This window comes from Mycteria americana, chromosome 16 (assembly GCF_035582795.1).
Source record: "Mycteria americana isolate JAX WOST 10 ecotype Jacksonville Zoo and Gardens chromosome 16, USCA_MyAme_1.0, whole genome shotgun sequence".
Classification (NCBI taxonomy): domain Eukaryota; kingdom Metazoa; phylum Chordata; class Aves; order Ciconiiformes; family Ciconiidae; genus Mycteria; species Mycteria americana.
In genome coordinates, this window is record NC_134380.1 from 7,107,839 (window position 1) to 7,129,555 (window position 21,717).

The 21,717-nt window shown below is 58.7% G+C and overlaps 3 protein-coding genes across 8 annotated transcripts in view; 1 reads left to right on the top strand and 2 right to left on the bottom strand.

The window, feature by feature from the left end:
- Window positions 1–2,643, bottom strand: part of SLC38A12 (solute carrier family 38 member 12) — a 45,423-nt gene extending 42,780 nt beyond the window's left edge. For 2 of the 3 annotated variants that reach the window (XM_075518633.1, XM_075518630.1), the window contains exons 1-2: window positions 2,566–2,643; window positions 1,089–1,213 (exon numbers count right to left, since the gene is read on the bottom strand). In XM_075518633.1, coding sequence (XP_075374748.1) covers window positions 1,089–1,133 — 45 coding nt within the window. In that variant the 5' untranslated portion in view covers window positions 1,134–1,213; window positions 2,566–2,643. Of the gene's footprint in view, window positions 1–1,088; window positions 1,214–2,560 lie in introns of all 3 variants that reach the window. The other variant, XM_075518631.1, reaches the window with a different exon arrangement.
- Window positions 2,644–2,799: 156 nt separating this feature from the next.
- NAT9 (N-acetyltransferase 9) lies at window positions 2,800–7,623 on the top strand. Of its 4 annotated transcripts, none has more exons than XM_075518915.1 (7): window positions 2,800–2,830; window positions 3,101–3,287; window positions 4,083–4,192; window positions 5,117–5,257; window positions 5,483–5,542; window positions 5,727–5,821; window positions 5,912–7,618. In XM_075518915.1, the coding sequence occupies exons 2-7, from the start codon at window positions 3,211–3,213 to the stop codon at window positions 6,056–6,058; spliced, it is 630 nt and encodes a 209-aa protein (XP_075375030.1). In that variant the 5' UTR covers window positions 2,800–2,830; window positions 3,101–3,210; the 3' UTR covers window positions 6,059–7,618. The 4 variants fall into 4 exon arrangements, with proteins under 4 accessions (XP_075375030.1, XP_075375033.1, XP_075375031.1 ...); XM_075518916.1 differs by having other exon boundaries at window positions 2,812–2,830; window positions 3,206–3,287; window positions 5,912–7,619; XM_075518918.1 differs by lacking the exon at window positions 5,117–5,257 and having other exon boundaries at window positions 5,912–7,623.
- Window positions 7,624–9,385: 1,762 nt separating this feature from the next.
- On the bottom strand, window positions 9,386–19,841 carry NHERF1 (NHERF family PDZ scaffold protein 1). The gene is made up of 6 exons (XM_075518874.1): window positions 19,400–19,841; window positions 12,912–13,073; window positions 11,919–12,072; window positions 11,281–11,321; window positions 10,634–10,732; window positions 9,386–10,516 (listed from the first exon to the last, which is right to left on the bottom strand). Exons 1-6 carry the CDS (start codon window positions 19,793–19,795, stop codon window positions 10,352–10,354), a joined length of 1,017 nt encoding a protein of 338 aa, XP_075374989.1. The 5' UTR covers window positions 19,796–19,841; the 3' UTR covers window positions 9,386–10,351.
- Between the last annotated feature and the right edge of the window lie 1,876 nt (window positions 19,842–21,717).

The following is a 21,717-nucleotide window of genomic DNA, read 5'->3' on the forward strand; positions in this document are numbered from 1 at the left end:
CTGGCAGAGCTGTCATTCCCCAAGCACAACTCAAGTGTCCAGGGCCATGACTTACTCTACAGTGAAGGACTCCTGAAAAAAAAAACCAGCTCAGGTGATTTTCCTTGACTTTGGTCAAGTAGACAGAGATGAGAATGGTGCCTGTGTGTTCAGTCTGGCTAGACATCTTCAGGGAAAGAGAAGAGAGTCATAGCCTTTGAGATTAGACTCTAGGAAATTCATGCAACACTAACATAACAACATAAGAGCAGGTGACATCAATCCTTTAGGGTCCAAATGTCCCAGTTACTGTCTTGTTCTCTGTTTTCTCAGTTGTGACCTATTTCTGCAGCCTAATATCCAGTTCTCCTAAATTCAGTCATTAACATGAGGATGAAAGTTTTAAAGCATTTGAAGGCCAACACACAGATTTCAGGACTGGTTCTCTCTTTAGTGATCTGTGAATTCACTTCAGAAAAAAAAAAGTGTATGCAAAATGCTGTTTTAAGAGCTGACGCTATATGAACACTTGTGGCTATAAAAACAAGTATTTCCAGTAACATGGTAAAACAGTAATTGGCTCTGCAGTTTCACAGGACACCACATTACAAGGAAGAAACATCTTGATTACTGGTTATAAGTGAAGTGGTTTAAAACAAATTACTACAACAGCTACAAATAAGTAAACTTTAATAAATTCAGAGGAAAACATTACATAAAATAAAAAGAAGAGAAGCAAAGTGGGATAGTTTCCACATCACAATCTCCCCTGTTTATGCTAGCTTCACATGACAATTTGGGTTGATGAAAACATTAGCAAAATATAAGGAAAGTGGGTAGAAGGATGCAAGAGCTGGTATGGGGCATGAAGCTCTTTTTAACACTTTTAGAACTATTCCTTAAGCAGACATTGTCTCTTCACAGTATATAAAGGGATTTGTGATGCAAAAAAACCTCCAAGTACAAGCATTTTTAAGTACCCTTTGACCTCCACCATCTCTTGAAACACTGAGGTTATGTCTATGGGGAAGCAGGAAACGAAAACACAATGTTGAGAGAAGAGGATTTTGAAAAGGCTTCTGAGCAAACCCACAAACAGCGGTACTTACATAGGGAGAGTAAAGCTCTCCTGTATCAGTAATGCCACCAGCCATGTTGAAGGCAGTGGGGAGGCTCGGAGCAAAGTAAGGAGGGTGTTTTCAGGAGAGTGTTTTCAACTTCTATTGCCTTTAACCTAGGGAGACATCACAAAGTTGCGTTAGCTTTGTCAGAAAAAGGAGGAACCCATGAGTCAGCTTTTACGCATCAGTCTTCTGACATCTGAACAAAAGAGGATTTCAGCAGGACCTTGCACTTCAGACAGACATACCCCACTCACCGGCAACACTTGCTTCAATGCTCTACTGAAAAGTTCTCATACCCGTTAAACTAGTTTAAAAGTAACCAACAGGCCCTGCCCTTTCACAGCACGTGATGCCCAAACTTCACCTTCCCCAAACAGCCAGAGGGGCTGTTTCAGACACCAAAACCTCAAGAGGAAGAATGCCTGCCTTGAGGATGATCTCATACCGCTGCTTCTCACGCAGCTACTACTCTTAGAGAGCACACACCTCCTGCAAATCAACATAGTAAAAAAAACCAGCCTACAGTCTCTCCTCATAAGCAGACAACTGAAAATACTGGACCTATGAAAAACAAACCAAGAAGTTTTGTTACACGTACCAAGGTTTCCAAAGCAGAATTATTTGGGGAACTTCACATTGTCTTAGAAAAGCTACAGGGGAGAGGGAGAACCCAAGCCTCTGAAAGGTTTCAGAGTAAATACATAATTAGATGTAGCTGAATTGTTTAAGAGCTTTATCAAATTCCTCATACTTCTACATATGCTCCTACTTAGCCATACCAACTGGGACCAAATCCCCAGCACAAACTTCACAAGCTAAGAGCACTACTAAAAAACCCAGATGGTTCGTAAGCTTACACACACACACTAGACAACAGAAATCAATCAGCCAGCACAGCTCACTGTGGTCATAACTAGACCAGCCCTCAGAAGAAGAGGCCAAACATCTTCTTTTATAACCAACCTCGACTCAAGTCACTGAAGCCAAGCTTAACAAACCAAGAGAAAGCAGCAAGACCACGGGCACACGAACAGACACCTCCGGCACACGGCCGGGAAAGCGTGCTTGTGCAGGTGTGTCCCCCCCCAGCCCGGGAGGGGCCCTACCCAGGGCCCGGAGCCTACCAAGGCCTCCGGAGCCCCCCGGCCCTACCACTCCCCGGCTCCCCCCGGGCCTGCCCCCCGCACCCCGGCGGGCTGTGCTGCTCGCCCAGCCTGCCCTCCCCGGGGAACCCTCCCCGCCCCGCAGAAGCCCCCTACGACCCCGAGGGCCCCCACGCCCCCCCTCCGTGGCCCAGCGGCCTTCTCCCCCCGCCAAGGCCTTGTCGCTCCAGCTCACCACCGCCCCACGCCGGGACCCCCCCCCAGGCAGCACCCCCGCCTATGGGACCCCTCCCCAGGCCTCACCCCGCACTCTCCCTCACGGGGACCCCGCACCCCACACCGGGACCCCGGTACCTCACCGGCGGCAGCTCGTGCCGGCGGCCCCGCCTCCGTCATCGCGGGGCACTTACGGCGCACGCGCCGCCCACGGGGACCCTTCGTGCACGTGACCGGCTCCCGGGGCGGGGCGGGGGCGGGGTGAATGTGCCGACCGCGATTGGGCGCCGGAGTCACGTGCGCGGCGGCGGGGAGGGGGAAGGTGTAGGGGGTGGGGCGGTGACGTAACACTGTTCGTGGCGGGGAGGTGGGTGGGCCTCTGCGCATGCGCGGAAGGCGACGCGGCAGGTAGACGCTTCCTCCCGGCCGCGGGGCTCCCCTCAGCCCCGGGCCCTGCCTCCCCTCAGCCCCGGGGCTCCCCTCAGACCCCACGTTCCCTTCAGGCCCCGATCTCCCCTCGGGCCCCAGGGTTCCCCTCAGGCCCCGGACCTCCCCGAGGCCCGCCAGCTGCAGGGTACTCGGCACCGATACAGCCCTGCCCTGGGTGGGGGGGAGCAGGGGGGACGCGGGAAGGTTGTTGGGGGGGGGATTGCTATGAGCTGGGGCCTGTCCGCACAGTGAGAGTGGCCGCCGCTGGCTCCCGAAGGGCTCCAGGGGTGCTGTCCCATCCCTCCGCCTCGCTGGAGACACCGAGTGTTGTGTTGGGTCTCTCTCTCGGTGCAGAGGCCATGAAGATTAACCAGGACACTGTGCTGCAAGGAAAGAGGGTGACCTTGGTGCCATACACTTCTGCACACGTGCCCCGGTATGTGGCTTGTGTCCTCCTCTGATACTCTTGCATGGGCTGATTTCATTTCTCTTTTTAAGGGGAGTGTGGTGTTCAGAAAGGGTGCTGGCTTGGCAGCTGCAGGGCCCTCTTCCCCCTGGGAACCGCACAGCGGAAAGAGCACTTGTAAAAAGGCAATCAGTTTTGCCCTCCGTGCCTGGCAGCAGACATCTCTGGCAGGTCTGTGCTCTTTGCCAGGTCCGCTGACAAAGAGAACTTCGTCTGTGCCTCTGTGTACCCATGGAAAGGGAAATACCTGGCTGTGAGTGAACCACCAACAGTTCTCTTGTTCATTGATGTCTTTCCCTAATGATAGTGGAAGAGCAAAACCTCAGTGTGTAAAGCCAGATGGATGTTTGATAAATTAGAAGCAGACATGCAGGCAGTTTGTAAAGTGCTGGCCTGGGCAGCTGCAGCCTCAGCACAAAGATGCCAGTATTAGTCTTTTTGTCAGTGTCCAGGAGATGTTGTTTCAATTTCAGCCGGGATGAAATGCGCCGGAACTCAATGCTCAGTACTTTTAAAAACATCGAGTTTGCATCGGACACTCTTCAGACAAAGCCACAGGATGGACAAACTTGCTAAATTTCCACAGAGAACACTGATTCCTGTGTTAGATAAGGGAGAGGCTTGCGTATACTTTTAAGATGCCATGAATGCTGGGCTAGTGTTTCCAGAACCAGTTTATGACAACCTGATCCTCAGAGCGCTTGTGGAAATTGGAGTGCAATGCTGTAGCTCAGGCAGTGATCTGGTTCTGGGTCCCGTTGTCAGGTACCATGAGTGGATGCAGTCAGAGGAGCTGCAGCGCCTGACCGCCTCTGAACCACTCAGCCTGGAGCAGGAGTATGAGATGCAGCACAGCTGGCGGGACGACACAGACAGTGAGGATCTTAAACATTTTCTAAGGGTGGGTGGGAGTGGTGAGGAGGTCCCCTCTGTCCTGTAAAAGACCCACAGTGGGCTGAGAGCGCCAGGCTCTACTTGCTGAAGCAGAGGGGATGTGAGACCTTCTACAACAGTAGCTTTGAACTGGCTTTCTGTTTGTAGCTGCTATATGCTCAGGGAAGTAGAGAATGTCTGGGGCTGTTGGTGTCCTTTTTATGCAGTTTTTCAAAGATTACAGTGATTTACTTCCCACAGTATTATCTGCTGAGCTGTTGCTGCACAGTCAACACTCCCCAGGTCTGATCGTCATAAAAAGGTGGAAAGGGGATTGTATTTTTCATTGAGAAATGGAATGACTTTATAATTACCTGGTTGAGGTGTGCTGACTGAATTGGTTCCCTGGCTTTCCTACAGGTAATGAATCACTGCCCATAAAAGCCTGGTAGAAATATAGTGAGCTGCAAAATACTGAGGCTGGCAAAGACCTCAGTCTGGAGCATTTGTCTTAGCTGGCATTAAAAGCCTTACTAAAAGCAGCAATAATATGGACTAGGTGAATCACTAGGTCTCAGTCTCTTATGCACCAAACAATTCTTTGCCCAAACTCGCTGCACAGCGAGACAAAGCAGAGAGACCTCAGTCATGGGGTGAAAGTTTTCCTGCTCCTTAAATAGGCTGTTTCTAGACTGAGTGTCTATGTCACCCTCACAATGGTTTTTTTTCAGAATATTTCTTATATTTCTGGGGATGGGAGCAGGCACACTTGGCATGGGAGGCCCAATTATTAGCCTTTCCTCACTGTTAACATGTGGAAACTGTTGTTCCTCTGTCTATTGCATGCCTTTAATTTCATCCTTCAGTAATTTGTGAATAATTCTTAGCGTGCCCTGAAAATGCTGCTACGTTTTTGTTTTCCCCAGAGTGCACCTTCATTGTGCTGGACACAGAGCGGTGGTCTGGGCAGGCGTGTGCGGATGAGGATTGCATGGTGGGGGACGTGAATCTCTTCCTCACTGACACTGAGGATCCGACATTGGGCGAGATTGAAATTATGATTGCAGGTCAAGTTCTGCTTCCTAGCTTGGGCCTTTGTCACCGTGGCTAAAGGCAGCTGCAGACAGATGTTACGTACAGTAGCTCATTGCTCAGTTCTCATTGCCTTACCGTGGCTGTTCAGCCCTCATCAGCATCCTTTGCTGGTCTGGCTCACAGTCTCTTCTAAGTTTCCAGCATGGCTGATTTGTCTCTCATAACTGGATGCTGACTTCTGTGGCTGTCTCTTTCAGAGCCCAGCTACCGAGGCAGAGGGTTTGGCAAGGAGGCAACTCTGATGATGATGTCCTACGGTAAGGGTCGCTCAGTGCACGGGAACGGGAATACAGTCGGGATGTGATCTAGAAGCACATATCCCAGTGATACAGACAGGGTAGTAACAGATCCATCTGCCCCAGAAATTGGAGTCGTGTGCCTTCGTAGATGTGGCAGCAGAGCAGGTAATAGAAATGCTTCTCTTTCTGATCTCTTTTGCAGGAGTGACGCACCTGGGGATCACCAAATTTGAGGCTAAGATTGGTCAGGAAAATGAAGCCAGTATCTGCATGTTCAAAAAGCTTCATTTTAAGGAGGTGCGGTAACAGCCCGTCTTCTACCCAGAGAACGTGAGCAGTGTTTGTCCTGTGACTGGGATAGAGCTGGTTTTCCTCTGTATGATACAGGTTGCTGTGAACAGCATTTTCCAAGAGGTGACGCTGAGGCTGGATGTCAGTGACCAGGAGAGACGATGGCTCCTGGAACAGACAAACCACGTGGAGGAGAAGAGCTACATTGAACCGAAGCTGCCAGCTGGGGTGCTGGAGACCTGACAGACACATCCAGACACAGGCCTGGTTCCAGGGAGGAGTTGGACGCTGTTGTGAGGTCTGGGTGTGGAGGACACCAGTGAGCCAACTCTGCGCTCGACTGTTTTGATCTGTCTCCTTTGGTTACTTTGTCATCTTGTCAACTTTGCACCAGCCAGGATTACTGCCTGAAATTTGGACCTGGAGAATGGCTGCTAATTCACAGGCTTGACTAGGAATGACTATAACCTTGATGTGCTGTTCCAGCAGAGCCTAAAATCGCCAGCAGTTAATTGATTCCTGGTGTGACCAGTTTCTGGACAAGCAGCACCCACTGTTTCTTCTTCCACTGCCCTTAGAGCAGGATTCATCAGTTCAACAGAGGCAGTCTCAGTGTGCTGGTAGCTCAGTCTGTTTTCTCTTGAATAAAAAAACCTGACAGAAATCTGAGGTTTCCCCAGAGCTACCTGGGAGCAGTGGGGCTCGGCTGCTCACTTTGGCTGGTGAGAGGGTGGTTAGAAGTTGTAAAGGACAGCAGAGACTCTTTGAACCCTATTTTCTGGGGTGTGGTGGGTTGCAGGGGGACACTGCTGGGTCCTGGAAGTGAGAGGCCCAGGAGTGGGTAAGCACAACCAAAAGGGCAAGTGCTGTTAACACGATGAAAATTATTGATATCAGCCAACCAGGAGTAGAGCAGAGCCTCGCCAGGATGGCTCTATAACAGGGGGAACTGGCGGCTGCTGAGACAAAACCTCTTGCTGAGTTTCAGGACCATGCTTTGGCACGCTGCTGCTGGGAAGCCTCAGGCCATCAGTGAAGAGATACGGCACTTCATTTTACCAGGCTGCTTTTAAGAAAGCAAGGAGGAGAACACAACTGAAAGGAGACACAGTAGTGATCCCTTTCTTCAGGAGCTCAGGACTTGCTCTGCTGAGCCTGGAGGCTCCTCTTCCTTTGAAGTTTGCTGCTCTTCAGTAAGATGAATGGGGGGAAAAAAAAATCTCTTACCGCGGGCAGATACCTTTAGGGCAGGAGTTAGACAGCCAGCCTCTGCTGGCTGTGATATAGATGAGATCTATTGCTGAAGGGGAGGCACTTGCCTGACTCCCACTGGACAGACTTTTTAATGCAGTTATTTAGCCTGACCTTTCCTGCCCCACACAGCATGCTCTCCACAGCAGGAAGGCTTGCTGAGAGGACAGAAGGTGAGGAGGATAACTGACGCTCCTGCATGTTTTCCCACTGTAATAGCAACTGTAATGGCTAATTCTAGACTAGAAATTATGTGTTGCCATTACAAAGTATCAGGTACTAGCTTTCAGATTTGCCCAGGGATGTTTTTATCGGAAATTGGTAGACTGGGGAATTTTTACTGCTGTGCCTGTATTTTTAGGGCCTGAGGGTTTTAGTTTTCCAATTTTAGTTCATTTAAATACATCATTCCTGTGACTAATATTAAAACCAAGTGTGGGAACAGTGTATCATGGTATTTTAAACAACAAGTATTTAGCATGGATTTAGTTGTAGCGAAAGCTTTGTGCAGTAATAAAGTGAAGAGCAGCTCTACTTCCAGCTGGGATTACCATGACAAGGGCTACTAATCCTCGTGCTCTTCGTCACCTGCTACAGGCAGGAATGAATTCTGTTTCCCAGAACGAGATTTGCAGAACCTGCCGGGTAAACTGCTGGCACTGTGCTCCTTCTGTTGAGTGTTTCATCCCCCTGCCAGAGGGCCAAGGTCGGACTGGCAGGAAGGACGTCGCTGGGATGGGATTTGTTCTCCTAAAAACCGACCAAGGTGGGAAAAGTCCTTTCCTTCAACCTCTGCTGCCAGGCCCGAGGGGGGGTACAGTGAAACCGTGCTGCCCTCCCCAGCCCTGCCGCAGCTCCCCATGCCCAGTCGGTTGCTCCGGAGCCGGCCAGCGCCCCGCTTGGCATCCCTGGTCCCCCAGCAACGCCGGCACACTCCCCCGCCTCCATGGGCAGCTGGGAAAAGCCTTCGCCCTGGCAACCCGAAACAAAGTTGGGTCTGTCCAAGAGCCACAGCCCTCCCCCAGGCGGGGGGGGTCCCAGCAGGGCTCAACCAGGGTTCCCACAGGACAGGGAACCAGTCCCCAGGCTGCTCTGACCAGGCAAAGATGCAAAAGATGCTCCTGGGACCCTCCAGGACCCTGCCCTGCATGGGCAGCCCCAGCCCACGGCATCGCACCCCATCCCAGACAGTGACGCCCTGCTGGTCCCAAGGGGGTGAGGGTGGGAAACGAGGGGACATGCGCTCACCTCCACTCAGCAGTGCTGCCGCAGAGGACGTGACGTTGGAGGACAATGCAGGTTGAAACGGGCTCCCCCAGCTTCAGGGGGGGTGACAGCCTGCATGTCCCCTGCAGATATGGTGGCACTTTGTCACTTGGGTGCCATTTGAGCTGCAAACCTCTGCAACCACTCGTCTGCTCAGGTAGAGGAGCTTGTCTGGGAGTTTGGAATGCAAAACAAGAGTGCGCAGGAGGGGAGGAAGCAAAGATGCTGGGCAGAGGCCGGGCTTGCGGGTCCACGGCACACCACGGCCGCTGCTGAGAACACAGCCCTGCCTTGTCCGCAGGAAGCTGCCATCCCACCCTCCCTGGTGCAGCCGTGGTGCCACCAGCCTGGCCCTGCTGAGCCACCCAGGCACAGCACGCCCCTGCGCTTGCCCGCTGCAGCAGCAGGGCTTAGCTTGGCCATATATAAGCTGCCCCACACAGGCTTAAAAATAGCCCTGGGAAGCAGGCAGGGTGGCAGAGCCCTGGGGGCATCCTGGCCCCACCATGCTGTGCCCCCAGCCCGTTCCAGCCACGGCACCATCACCAACCCCATGCCAAAACACCTCTCTGCCCTGCTTTGCTCCCCAGACAGGGCTAAGATCCATCACTTTAGAGGGACAAGCAACCCTCTCTCCCCACCGATCCCCCCTGCCTTCCCCCAGCCCAGGATGCAACCCTGGGGCTCAGGCTCACCCCAAACCCCCCCAGAGGGGCTGGGGGCAGATTTGGGCTGCCCCCAGCAGAGCTGCCACGCTCCAACCAGGCCAGCAGACACAGGTTAAAGCCTCACATCACCCCCCCAAGCTCCGCAGGGGATTAGAGCCCTTTAATCACCCCAGGGCATTAACGCGCACTGGGACCAGCCGGTCCCTCCTCAACCCCCCCAGCCTGGCCCCACTGGGTGCTGAGGGGGCACCCAAACCAGCCCCAGTGTCCCCTGCCACTGTGAGCATGACCTGCCTCTTCCCCCAGCCCCGGCAACTCGGTGAGCCCCCAATGAGCCCCCGCACATCCTCAGACTTCGGAAGGATTTATCCTTAAACCAGACACGTGAAGTCAGGAAGGTTTATTCCAGTAAACAGAATTTCTCTTGAGCTGGACAGTACGACAACACCCGATCGCAAAACACAGAAACAAAACATCCACAGGAAGAATTTCCACAAAATACATTTAAAAAAAATAAACAGTGTGATTGGAAAACTCTTATTTTGGAAAAAAACAGAGTCTATTGAGAAGCCTTTAAATTAAACAGTGTCAGATTCAAACCCTGATCGGCTCTGTCTCCAGGAGTGAGCAGGAGCAAAGGAGATAATTATTGCTTGCAGCGCTGGCTCCAGACACCCTCTCCTCTCCCAAAATAGCCCCGGGGCAGGGTGCTGGGGGCTCCCCGCTATGCCGGGCACCCATGTCCCTCCTTGCACCCACTGGGACCCGGGGGGTGAAGGGACAGGGTCATCGTGGACGGAGCTTGCCAGGCAGGGGTCAAACACCCCAGGAAGGAATCACTGTGGCTGGTGGGTGGGCAGGTGGGGTTTGCTAAAAGTCACCAAAAGCCTCAGGTTTTGCAGTTAAAGGGCAATTTGGGGTGTGTGTGTGTCAAATGGAGATGGGGTTTGGGGTGGGGGAAGAACCAGGGACCATCAGGGATCAGAAGTGTTGGGCATAGGGCCACCCCAAATCCCTGATCCCGCCCCAAACCCCTGCTTGTGCCTACGGGGGTGTGCGCAATGCTTCAAGGCAGGGCTGGAGGAGCACCCCAGGGATGGAGTCATGGGAGGGGGGAGCCCCCCAGAACCCCCTGGCTTTCTCTAGCCTAAAAGCACCACCCAGGACCCCGCTGCAGGGATGCCTGCTGGCCACCGAGCCCCGTCCCTCAGGTCAGGGTGGTGGGGAGAAGCCCCGCATCCCCACTGGGAGCCTGTGGTGGGGAGGAGGGGGATACAGGAGAGGTGGGTGCGAAGCCGGGGGGAGAGGGGCCGGTGGACCCTCACCCCCCCTTGCCTCCACCCCAGGGCCTTCACAGGTTGCTGAACAGTTCGTTTTTCTTGCTCCAGTCCATCTGGGGTGCCCGCTTGCTGGTACGCTTCTGGTGCGCCCGCTCCTTGGCCACCGCTAGCGGGATGTCGAGGTCCAGGAGGGAGCCGGATGCCGAATGGCGCTTGTCACCCTCCTGTGCGTTGGGCTGGGGGGCGAGAGGCTGCGTCAGCCCCGCTGTGCCCCCCAGGACAGCCCCGCCGTGGGGGCTCAGCCCGGACCCCGCTTTCCAGCCATCGCCTCCCCCTGGCATCCCCAGCCCTACCTCACTGTGGATCTCGCTGGCGTCAGGGGACACGGCGAGCGGCCCGGGGCTGGATGGGCTCTCAGACACCGAGTTGGACCGTGGCTCTCCGTCATTTTCCTGGGGAGGAGCAGGGAGTGAGCGTGAGTGGCGTGGCTCCAGCTCTGGGGTTTGGGAACAGCCCCTGGAGCTGCAAGTCCCAACCGGGGGGCTGCAAAATCCATCCTCCCCACACATAATTCCCTGCAAGCTCCAGGCTCATAAATACCTTCAGTGCGGCTCATCCGGGGCAGAGAAGGATTAAACCCCGGCCTGACTGCCCTGGCTTTAGCAGGAGGAGGAGGAGAAGGAGGGGGGCGGCTGCAGGGCTGGATACTATGTCCCTGCAGCATGAGGGCTCCCAGCCCTGCAGTGTCATGAGGACGGAGGAGGAGGAAGGGAGGCATTGCAGCCACCTCCATGACACTCAGCCCCACAAGCAACCCCCTTCCTGGGGACACCAGCTCCCAGTCCCCTTCCTGGTGGCACCTGCTCTTGTGTGGCAGCCTGGGAGCACTGCAGTCCCTGGTGGCATCACCTGCCCAGGGGCAGAGGGGACACCTAAACAGGCAGGGTCCCTGCCCAGAGTGGGCATACATGGGATTAAAAGCAAGATGAGGCTCTCTTACCTTCCCTATATCACCATTGGCAACTGGTTCTGGCAAGGGACCTGTAGGGTGAGGACACGGGCACTGAGTGAGGATGCATTTGCTCTGTCCCCTCCTACCTGCCCCCCACACCGGCAGTGCCCAGCAAAAGCTGCACGTGGCCAGTGCTCGCCCAACACTGCCCGGGTCCCAAATTTTTTAACCCACCCCTCGCAGCCAGCCCTGCAGCATGGGGGAACGCTGCCGGGCACCAGGTACATCCCCGGGATGGCCGCCACGACAGGGAGCCCAGTGAGACTCCCCGTTCTCCCAGGGACCACACAGCAGGGAGGGGGCCACAGCTGAGCCAAGGCTGCAGAGGAGAGCAAAGGGTGGCTGCTGCCTGTTCGCTCCCCGAGCCATAAACGTTGCCAAAGTGCAACCCAGGGCCATAAACCTGCCTTCCCGCAGAGCCCACGTCAGCCCCACTGCCCTGGCACGGGGCCCTCACCCGGGCAGGGAGATGCCAAAGCTGGGTGGCCCTGCTTGGCCCAGGGTGATGAGACCTTCACCTCCCAGGGCTCAGGGACTCCCTCAGCACCCCCAGGTTTGGTGACAAGGTGACAGAGCCAGCAGAGGTGGCACAAACCCCCCTCCCTGCAGCACAGCCCCCAGCCCACCTGCCAGGTGCTCCTCAGAGGGCACCACCTTGCACTTCTTGAAGAAGTCATCTGTGAGGACATCCACCACCAGCAGCCTGGTCTCATCGCCACCCGCCTTGATGGCTGCCACCACGTCAGCATGCTGCTTGCCCTCCATGCACACCCCGTTCACCTGCGGGCACGGCACCACGTTACCGCTGGGGCCAGGGGACATCTGTCCCTTGGGAGCTCTGCGGAGGGGCCGGGTACCAGCCTTGGTACCAGTCACAACCCCAGCACAGCCACCCCACAGCCCCCACAGGTATCCACAGCCTCACAGGGATTAGCGGTGAAGCCAGCAAAACCTCATTAAAAACAGATTTTCCTCTGAGTGATTAGCACAGGATCGTACGGGCAAAGCTGTCAGGGGGCACCCGGCAGGGCATGGACCCGGGGCTGGCACAGGAGATGGGCAGCACGGGCAAGGCACAAAGCCTTCGTGCCATAGCATGGTCCCCAGACACCCCAAAGCTTCGCCCCAAAAGAGGCAGCAGCCCCACGCCCTGGTGAGCAGCAGGGTTGGGGCTCGGCCGGTCCTTGCCCTCGTGGGTCACTGTCCTGCCTGGCACAAACCCTGTCCCCAGCCCCACCCTGGTCACGGCCAGGAGCAGGGCTTGGGACCATTTTGCACCTTGTCCTCAGCCTGCCCCACCCCAGGGACAGCCCAGGGACACTCCTGCTCCAGGCAGGGGACTGTGCTACCACCGCTTAACCAACAGCCGGCTAACTAGCGCTCGGCCCCAGCCCTCTGCAGCGCTTCTCCCCCCTGCCCACTCGGCTGCGCCCCTGGGTGGGGACCAGCAGGCTGGCACAGGTCGGGCGGCTGTGCTGTGAGTCACTGCTGGCATCGGGGACACCACGCACCTTCCCCGCAAAAGGCAGCTCCCTCCTGGGTACCAGGATGCAAGGGAGCGCCGAGCTTTTCAGGGAGACCCGAGCTTTTCAGGGAGACTCCCCCCTGCCCCGGCATACCTCGATGATGCGGTCCTGGGGGGCCAGCCCCGCTGCCTCGGCTGGCGAGTCGGGGTCGATGGCACGCACATACTGCCCCGGGCGACTCTTGTCACTGTGCAGGTTGAAGCCGTAGCCATTGGGGCCCTTCTTCATGCAGCACAGCCGAGGCCGCAGCTCCTCCTGCAACGGGGACAGCCCATGGGAAAGCTGCTCCCACGCCCCCAGCACCCACACCCCACACCCCCAGGGACAGCACTGGGATCACCAGACGTCTGCTGGGGTGGCAGGGACATCATCCTCAGGTGGCCATCCGCACCCACAGACACCTTGAGTTGGGACACAGAGCGCCAAAACACCCTATGAACCCAGGCTCTAATTAATTAATTAGGTGCAGATCATGCTAATTGCAGCAAAACATTAAGACAACATCTTACTCTGTCCCTAGACCACGCTCTTCCTTTTGGGATCAGGATTGCAACTGCCATGTGAAGGTGGAGGAGGAAACACAGCCCAGGCTGCTGGGAAGCACCCCCACCCCACCCAGGAAGGCTTTGCTACCACAGAAGTCTCAGCCACCGGTGCAGATCCCCTCCATCACCCCTCACAAGCTCCAGCCCCCCTGCACAGCAAGCCCAGCAGTGGGACCAGTGGGACCCCCCCACCCACCACAAAGCAGCCCACAGCTGCTGCTGGCAGGGGAGTGGCACAAGGAGCTCAGGCAGGGAGCCAGACGGAGCAGCCCTGATACCAAAGCACACCCCAATGCCCCGGCACGACCCTCCGCGATTGCAAAACAGAGAAACCAGCTCAACCGGGATGGCATGACATGGGACCTTCACCTCTCCAGGAGGCAACACCCAGCTCATCTGCACCCGGTTTCACCCTGACCAGTGAATCCACCAGCACCTAGAGCTGGGGAACTCAACTTGGGCAGCCACGGACCTGCACCCGGCCCCCCACAAGCCCATTAACAGGGCAATTCCCCACACTGCAGCAGTAGGGGAAGCAAGAGCATCCCCAGGAGCCTGGCAAACAGGAGCTGCCTTCGCTCGCCCAGCGGGATGCCTGGGAAGCATCAGAGGAACCAGGCGACACAAACCAGCCGCCTGCACGCAGTGCCGTCAGAACTGCTCCGACCCCAACACCCAAACACCGCTTCTACATATTTATATATAAAATGGTTTGATCCTACCTTGGCCACCAGCTCCTGGGCTTTGGTAGGGCTCTCCCAGCAGCCAAGCTGCACTCAAGCTCCTGAAATATTCCTCACCAGGGGTTTTAATATTTATTCTTTCTTTTGAGATTGTTTGTTCTCCTTTGGTACCCACAGCATCACTGGGGACATGCACTGCAGGAATTTACCCTACCATATCTGCACCGTTCTGCTCCTCACGCCCTGTACAGCACGCTCCCTTCTCACCGTGAAAGCCCCCTTTGCCCCCTGCCAGGAAAGCCTGGTCCCTGGGGTTCAGCCCCGTGCACCCCACGTCTGGCAGCACCACAGTGGCGCAGGGTCCCGCACGGGCTGGGGTGACGCATTTGCAATTGCTAAGCCCAGTGCTGCGATAAAACCCTGTCCTCTTGCACAACGCCTTCCTGCAGGGTCAAGGCCGGCTGCCGCCCCAGCACTGCTCGCCAACACCCCGGGGAGGGAGGTGCACGCAAGCAGCCAGTCGGGTCTGCCGGGGAGCGAAGGTGAGCCCGGGATGCCGCAGCGCTGACAGGCACGCAGGACCTGCTCCACCCGTGGCTCAGCTGGGCAATGCCCGGTGCGACAGCCCGGCTGCACCCCAAGGAGCTGGGGCTGTCTCCTCCACGGAGCGGCAGCGGGTTCCCTGGCTGGGTGGAGGATTGCGACACCTCAGCTTCGCCCCGGCCGCCCCCCAGTCCCCCCCCCGTGCCGGGGGCTGGGCTGCAGGCTCTGCCCCCGTCCCCACGTGGCAGCAGGTTCACGGGGTGCCCAGGCTGCGGCGACTGCACCCTCCACCCAGGCAGCAATCCCTAGTGAGGGTGCGGACAGGGAAGACCCAAAGCAAGGCCAAAAAGCAGGAGGCTGGTGGAGCCTGGAGGAAGGCAGCACCTCCCTGGGTCCCTGCCTTGGCCCAGCCCCAGGAAGGGGGTTCGGGCTCTGTGAGCACCCACGCTCCCGGTGCCCTTGGCAGCACCACGGAGTCGCTCCACGCCGATAGCTTGGGACAAAGCCAGAGGGAGCACCCGGCAAGCGGTGCTGGCAGCGCTCCCGGGCGAGGAGGAGGAGGAGGGAGGACTTTGCTCCCACCCATACCAACAAAGCCCCAGCAGCCTGGGCTCCCTGAGACACTGGGGCCATGAATTTGAGGGGGGCAGGGGGGAATAGCCTTGCAGGATGGACAGATGCTTCAGGGCAGGGGGACAGGTCATGGCAGCGAGGAAGGCACCAAGCCCTCAAAGGCAGCTGGCGAAGGCAGGAGCACCCAGTGCGAGGGCAGCCCGGCTGAGCCATGACCCAGCCTCCCCAGCATCCCCCCGCCAGCGGCTGGCAGCTCTTCCGGCCCAGTCTGCCAGGCCACCTTCACCCTCCCCAAATCCCTCGTGCCAGCAGAAACCCTGCAGGCAGCCACCATTCTGCCTCCCGGAGAGAAAAATATAAATGCATCTCATCCTCCAGCAGCCATATCCTGCCCGTCCACGGGGCGAGCGCCCTGCGGTAGGGCATCCTTCCAGCCCCAAAGTCCCCCTGGCCAGAAGGGACCCAAGGTGAGAGGGTTTGGGGTCAACATCCAGGATGCAGAGAAGCCCCACAGCTGTGGGGCTGGGAGCTGGATAGCAGGAGAATGGAAATACCCCTAATTTCTATAAGCTTTTTGCATCCTCTCCTTCAATGCCAGCAGCCCTCCCGCCACGCTAGGGCACGGATTAGCTGGCAGAGCCTCGTCAGGAGCAATTACAACCTCCGGCAGGGAGGGCAGCGGGGGAAGCCGGACTCAGCCTCCAGCATGGGCATCCCGTGCCACCCATCTCCTCTGCGCCCGGGGCTGGCAGCAGGACAACTCCTGCCCACAGAGATGCCCACTTGGGATGGGGAGCTCAGGGGAATCACATCCTTATTCCTGCCCTGGAACAGGACTTGGGGCACCTCCAGACCCTTCTCCCTCCAGGACCATCCCTCCCAAGCACCTTCGGCCACCTGGCAGGACCAGCAGCCCCAGGGACACAGGGACCCCAACTGCACGGCTCCCAGTACCCACTCCAGTACACACTCCCCGGCTCCCAGCCCCCCAACAGCAATTTCAGGACAGCTTTTGAAGCCCCAAGTCCAGGAAACGCCCCGCAGCCGTACAAGCAGCAACAAGCCCGTCGGCAGCAGCATTCCCAGTTACTCAAAGAGAAACAACAGCTCCGAGGACGCCTGGGCCAGCAAATTCACACGGGTCCCAAAATCTGGCGCACGCATTCGGGCTTCATACAAAGGGCATGCAAAGCAGCCTCCTCGCAGCATCCCCGTCACGTCCCATTTGACTGGAGCTGCTTTTCATGCAGCTGCCTTGAGAGGAAATTTAATTCATTTCCTAATTAGACACCAGCTACCCCCACTGCAATGCTCCCAAATGGGGGGATCTGCTCCCTGTTATACCCCAAAACCCAGCCCCGAGAGGCTCACCCAGGTTTTACAAGGAGGGATGAGCATTGCTGGCAGGGAGGGCTCTAATTTAGCACTAAATTTGCAAGAGGGAAGCCCGGGGCTGGTAGCAAAAGCCTTGCCCTGGTAAATCCAGCCCCAGCCCATGCCAGGGCACTGGGCTGGCAGCTGCCAGTGCTGCTCTGCTAACACCATGTGGTTTGCGTGAAACTTTCTCAAGACACTCCTGAGCCGCTGAAGCCTCCGGAAACGCAGGCGGGGGGAGGATGAGCTGTCACAGCTCCCGGCTGAGCGCTGGGGACAGTCCCCACGGCACAGGGCCCCCAGAAGCCGGGCTGGCCCCGGGGGTGTAAAACCGTCACCTCGCTGGCTCAGCCCCGCAGAAGAGCGGTGCACGGATCAGCTCCCCAGGTGCCTCCAGGGAGCCTCGAAACCTCCACCCCAGCATCAGGGGGATTTGCACGCCCAGGGTTTTATAGGAATGAGAAGGGAGCCCATGATGACCCCCCCCAAAACCTCCTCAGTCCATGCCCAGCACTGGGAGCCACAGGAGCATCCAAGCCCCCGACACAGGAGTGTCCCGACTGCGCAGGAGCCAGAAGGGTTTGGAGAGAGGCTGGATCCCACCAAAAGGTGGGAGATGTTAAACCCTCGCTCAGCCCCAGGCAGGGTGCAGGCACTGCAGGCCGGTTCTCCCAGCAGCAAGTGTCTCCAAGCTCGTTAAGCAAATAAAGGCAAGTCCAGCCCGGTAAAGCAAACAGGACTCTGACACACACAAACCTCCTGCTCCCCACTGCAGCTCTCCTGGGGAAATCCCACCAACCCGCTGGGACAGGGCTGTGGGGGGATGGGGCAGCAGGCACCGGCTGCCCGCCAGCAGCCAGAGAACAGGCATGCCAGTGTGTTCCTGGCTTGCCGGAGAGAAATCCCTTTCTGCCCGCTCCGGCTTGGCTCGGCATCCCGCCTGGCATCTTCCCACCCCACTCGGTGGGTGCCCAGCCGGGGCGATGTCTCCAAACCTGCTTGACTTTGCTCTCCTGCCCCGAGCACTGGCCCCTGCCCCCAGCCACAAGATTTCCTGCTACCTGTTGAGAAACCATCCAGGGCTGTGCGGCAATGTCACCCCATGTCACCCGCGTCACCCACTTCCTGCTCCCGTGCAGAGAGAAACTGCCTGCGGTAACTGCATGGGCTGTGCCCCGAGCCTGCCCCCCAAGACTGTGGGGCATCTCCAGCGGGGCTGCCCCCCCAAGCCCATGGGGCATCTCCAGCTTCCCGGGCCCTTTGCATCGCTCCAGCAGGTACAGCCCCTGCGAGCAGGCAGCCACCCCACAGCATGTCAGGATCCTGTCCCCCTTGGGGACTGCATGTCCCCAGCCCCCCAAGCCTGGCAGGCAACTCGCCCAAGCTACATTAACTACATCCCTTTTATTTTTCCCCAGCCCATGGAGAGAACTGGAAGTGGAAAGCACAGCACAGATGGTCTCGCTGGCCCCGGGATGTACGGGAGGGCAGGCACGCTCCTCCCGCACAGGGCAGCACCGCAGCCCGGCAGAGGGCCAGACCCGAGGGACCAGGGATGCCATGGGGCAGCAAGTGGGGCAGTGACAGGGGCAGAGCTGGGTTGTTCCCACCTGAACAACCCCATCAGGGGGGTGCCAGCACGGTGCTTTAGCCAGGCAGGGATGAGACCAGTGTCCTGCAGTGGATCAGCCCGACCGGGGGCAAGGGGCAGCCAGCGCAAGGCTAAAGTCCAGCAGGAGACACAACTAATAAAAACACCTGATCCTCAGCAAAACCTTGTGTGAGAACAGCTCAGTGAGGCACCAAAGTCTGCCTGGGGCTCAGCACCAGCACTAGGAAGGCCCCATGGCACCAGCCCTTCAAAGCTGGTCTTTGGGAGCAGGTCATAAGAGCTCCCCAGAAGGTCCCCCACCCCGGGGACACCAGGAGCCTGCTTCCCAGGAAGGCCATCCACATCTCTGTTGTGACAACAAACATATGTTTTTGCTGGGTAAATAAAAAGCAGTATTATCTCCGGCAGCCCAGAGCATCTCTTAGGAACCGCTCTGGGCAGGAAAGGTCAGCTGTTTCTCAATTCCTCACCTTTCTACATCACTTTGTTTGTGTAACCACTAACTCCCACACGTCACTTAAGGCCGACATTCCTGAATTAGTAAGTAATTAGTAATTAGTCTGTACGAGGGGACTGACCGACAGATCAGTCCCCCCAGCCTGGGAAGGGCTCCGCCATCTCCACTCCACAGCAGACACCGGACAGGCTCAGGGCACAAGTGACTGCCACCCACACCTGCGGTCACAGCCCCCCCAAAAAACCCTCAGCCACAACTTTTTTGTTGTATTTTGGAGCAGGTTAATGCCAGCTGCCCTCAGCCCAGCCCTGCGCAGGGGCTCACCTGCACGTCGAGGCTCGCCACCGCCCTCGCTCCCTGGTGCTTTTCTCGCCCCGTTTTACCGGCCCTGCAGCACAAGGACGGGCCAAAGGGCTCGGGGACACGACAGGCTGCTCGGTTACGGGTCCAAACAGCCCTGTGCACCCGCCTGCCCCCCCATCACCCAGCACGGCTGGTAGAGAAAAATGTTAAGCAAAAAAAAAAAAGTTAAATAAAAAAGGAAAAGCAACAGGGCTCTCCTGGGGAGGGGCGTTTAAAGCAAAGCAAAAAAGAAAGAACCGAGAGCGAAACCACACCGGGCGGGGGAGGCCAGGGCAGACGCGCCGGCTGCTGCTCCCGCTCGCTCGGCTGGAAGGCGACGACCGGGGCCGGTCCCGAGAGGTCCCGACCCTGCCCCCACGGACACCACCCCCGAAAACTTTCCATCGCCCGAGCCCTCCCCCCCGCCGCCGCCCCCCCGGCCGCCCATTTACCCGCTGGCCGCCGCCGCTGGGCTCCCGCGCCGCGGGCCCCGCCGCCTCCGGGGCCGCCTGCCCGCCGCCCACGGGGGGGGACTCGGTACCCGGCCCGCCCCGCTTCTGCAGCTGCTCGTCGGCCACCGAGGCCACGACGAGGAGGCTGACGGCGCCGGCGGCGGCTCGGATCCGCTCCACCACCTGCTGGTGGCTCTCCCGCTCCACGTTCTCGCCGTCCACCTCCAGCAGCCGGTCCCCGGCCCGCAGCCCCGAGCGCTCGGCCGGCGAGCCCGCCTCCACCAGCCGGATGAACTGGCCCGGCTTGCCCTTCTCGCCGTGCAGGTGGAAGCCGTACCCGTCCGGCCCCCGCTCCAGGCGGCACAGCCGCGCCGCGGGCCCCGCGCTGCTGCTCATGGCGGGAGGGGCGGGCGCGGCTCCGCGCCCTTGCCCGCCACCCGCGCGAGCGCCTCTGCGCGGCCGCCCCCCGCCCGCCGCTTTTATACCCAGGGGCGGGGCGCGGGACCGGCGGCCGCCAATCGGAGAGTGGGGCGGGGCGAGAGCGGCCAAACTAGGAGATCGACGGGGCGGTGCCATGCAAACAGAGGGGCGCGGTTATGCAAATCTGCAGGAGGGTGGGGTTATGCAAATCCTGAGCGCCCCCCCCCCCCCCCCCGCCTCCCCCGGGGCGTTCCGGGCGCGCTGCCGCGGGGGCGGCGGGGTCCTGCCGCCGGCAGCGGGGCCCTGCGCGCCCCGTGGGGCCGGATCGCTCCCGCGTGGGGCCGGATCGCTCCTCCGGGGCCACCTCCGCCTCTCCCCGCCAGCCCGCCGGGCCCGCCCCCGCTCCCCGCTGAGCCCCTCCCGAGGACCGGCTCTGCCCCCCCCGGGGTCACCGCAGGCTCTCCGCTCCTCCCGGGGCGCGTCCCGGGTGGCAGCACCTCAGCCTCTCGGGGCCCGTCCTCCCCGTCCCCTCGCCCAGTCCTCGAACGCCGCTCCCGCTGCCGGCCCCGGCGCTGGAGGGATGCTTGGAGCTTCAAAAGTGAAATAAAAACCCCAAACTGAAACTGCGTGGGAAAGCGGCAGGGGAGGCCACGCTCGCCGGTAACCCGCTGTGCGGCGGAAGTGAGAGAGCAGCCCCGCTCCTCCGAGCAGCCCCCGGCCCCTGCTCGGCACCCTGGGGCCCGAGGAGCCGAGAGTGTGGAGATGGAGGAAACCCCGGGGGGGGGTTGTTCTGTCCCAGCTCCGGCGTGCTCCACTCGCCGCCTGGGAGGCAGAAGTGGCTGCAGGGGGTTACAAGAATTTGGGATCCTGGGGTTTTGGGTCAGCCCGGGCAGAGCAAGGCAGCAGCAAGCCTGGGCTGCTCCGGCCCCGTGGCAGGGCTGTTGGTGTGTGGCAGAGTCGGCCCCTGGCCCTCGGGATCGTCCTGGGGAGGGTGGCATGGAGGTACCATCGGTGTCTCTCGCTGCCAGGCTTCAGGGCCTGGCTGAAGTTCAGGCTGGCCAAAGGTCCCCAGGGCAGCCGGGATCACGTTTAACCGTGCCGCAGCCGGGTGAGCGAGGAGATGACGGCAGCAGCACGCTGCAGGACACGTCCCTCCCGGGCGGCTCTGCACCAAACCCCTGCCATGGGGACCCCAGCAGCCGCGAAACCCCCCGTGTGCTGGGGGGTGGCCGCGCTCCAGCTCCTCGGGACAGGGCTGGGAGCAAAGGGTGGGCTCATTTGTTTCCTCCACTCGGCTGAGCATTTGCCTGCGGCCGCTCAGCCCTGAGAAAGGCAGTGGAGAGGAATCCCACGGCAGCCGGCGGCAGATGCCTGTGGAGAGGAAAACCAGGGCAAGCGTGTCACAGTACAGCCCCAGGACGGGTATGGGGGGGTCCATCGCCTGTGGCATCAACGCAGCACAGCCCTCCTCTTGGCAAGGGGGTTGTGAATGGCACAGCCCTGCGAGCGTGCATGTTTGAGGAGAAGACGGGGGGGGACGACACTTTTGGGGAACAGTCAGGAAACAAAACCCAACTCCAGGAGGGCTGGTTTGAGCACAGGACCGCGATAAGAAAGAAAGGCAGCAGCAAAGGAAACAGCCGGAGCTGTTTTTGGGTCCAGCAGACTCCCGCGGGATGGTAGGGCGCAGGCAGCACCATCGCACCCCAGCTGCCTCCTCCTGCCAGGGCCCTTTGTGGCTCAGCGTGATGTTAAGGGAGCTCAGGCTGGAGGGGGGAAAACAGAAAAGAGCCAACGTCTGTTTGTGTTGAAGCCATCCAGCATTTTTTGCAGACATCAGCCAAGCGGCAGCAGCAATGCCATTGGTGGGAAGACAGAGTTATTTGGGGAATGCTGGA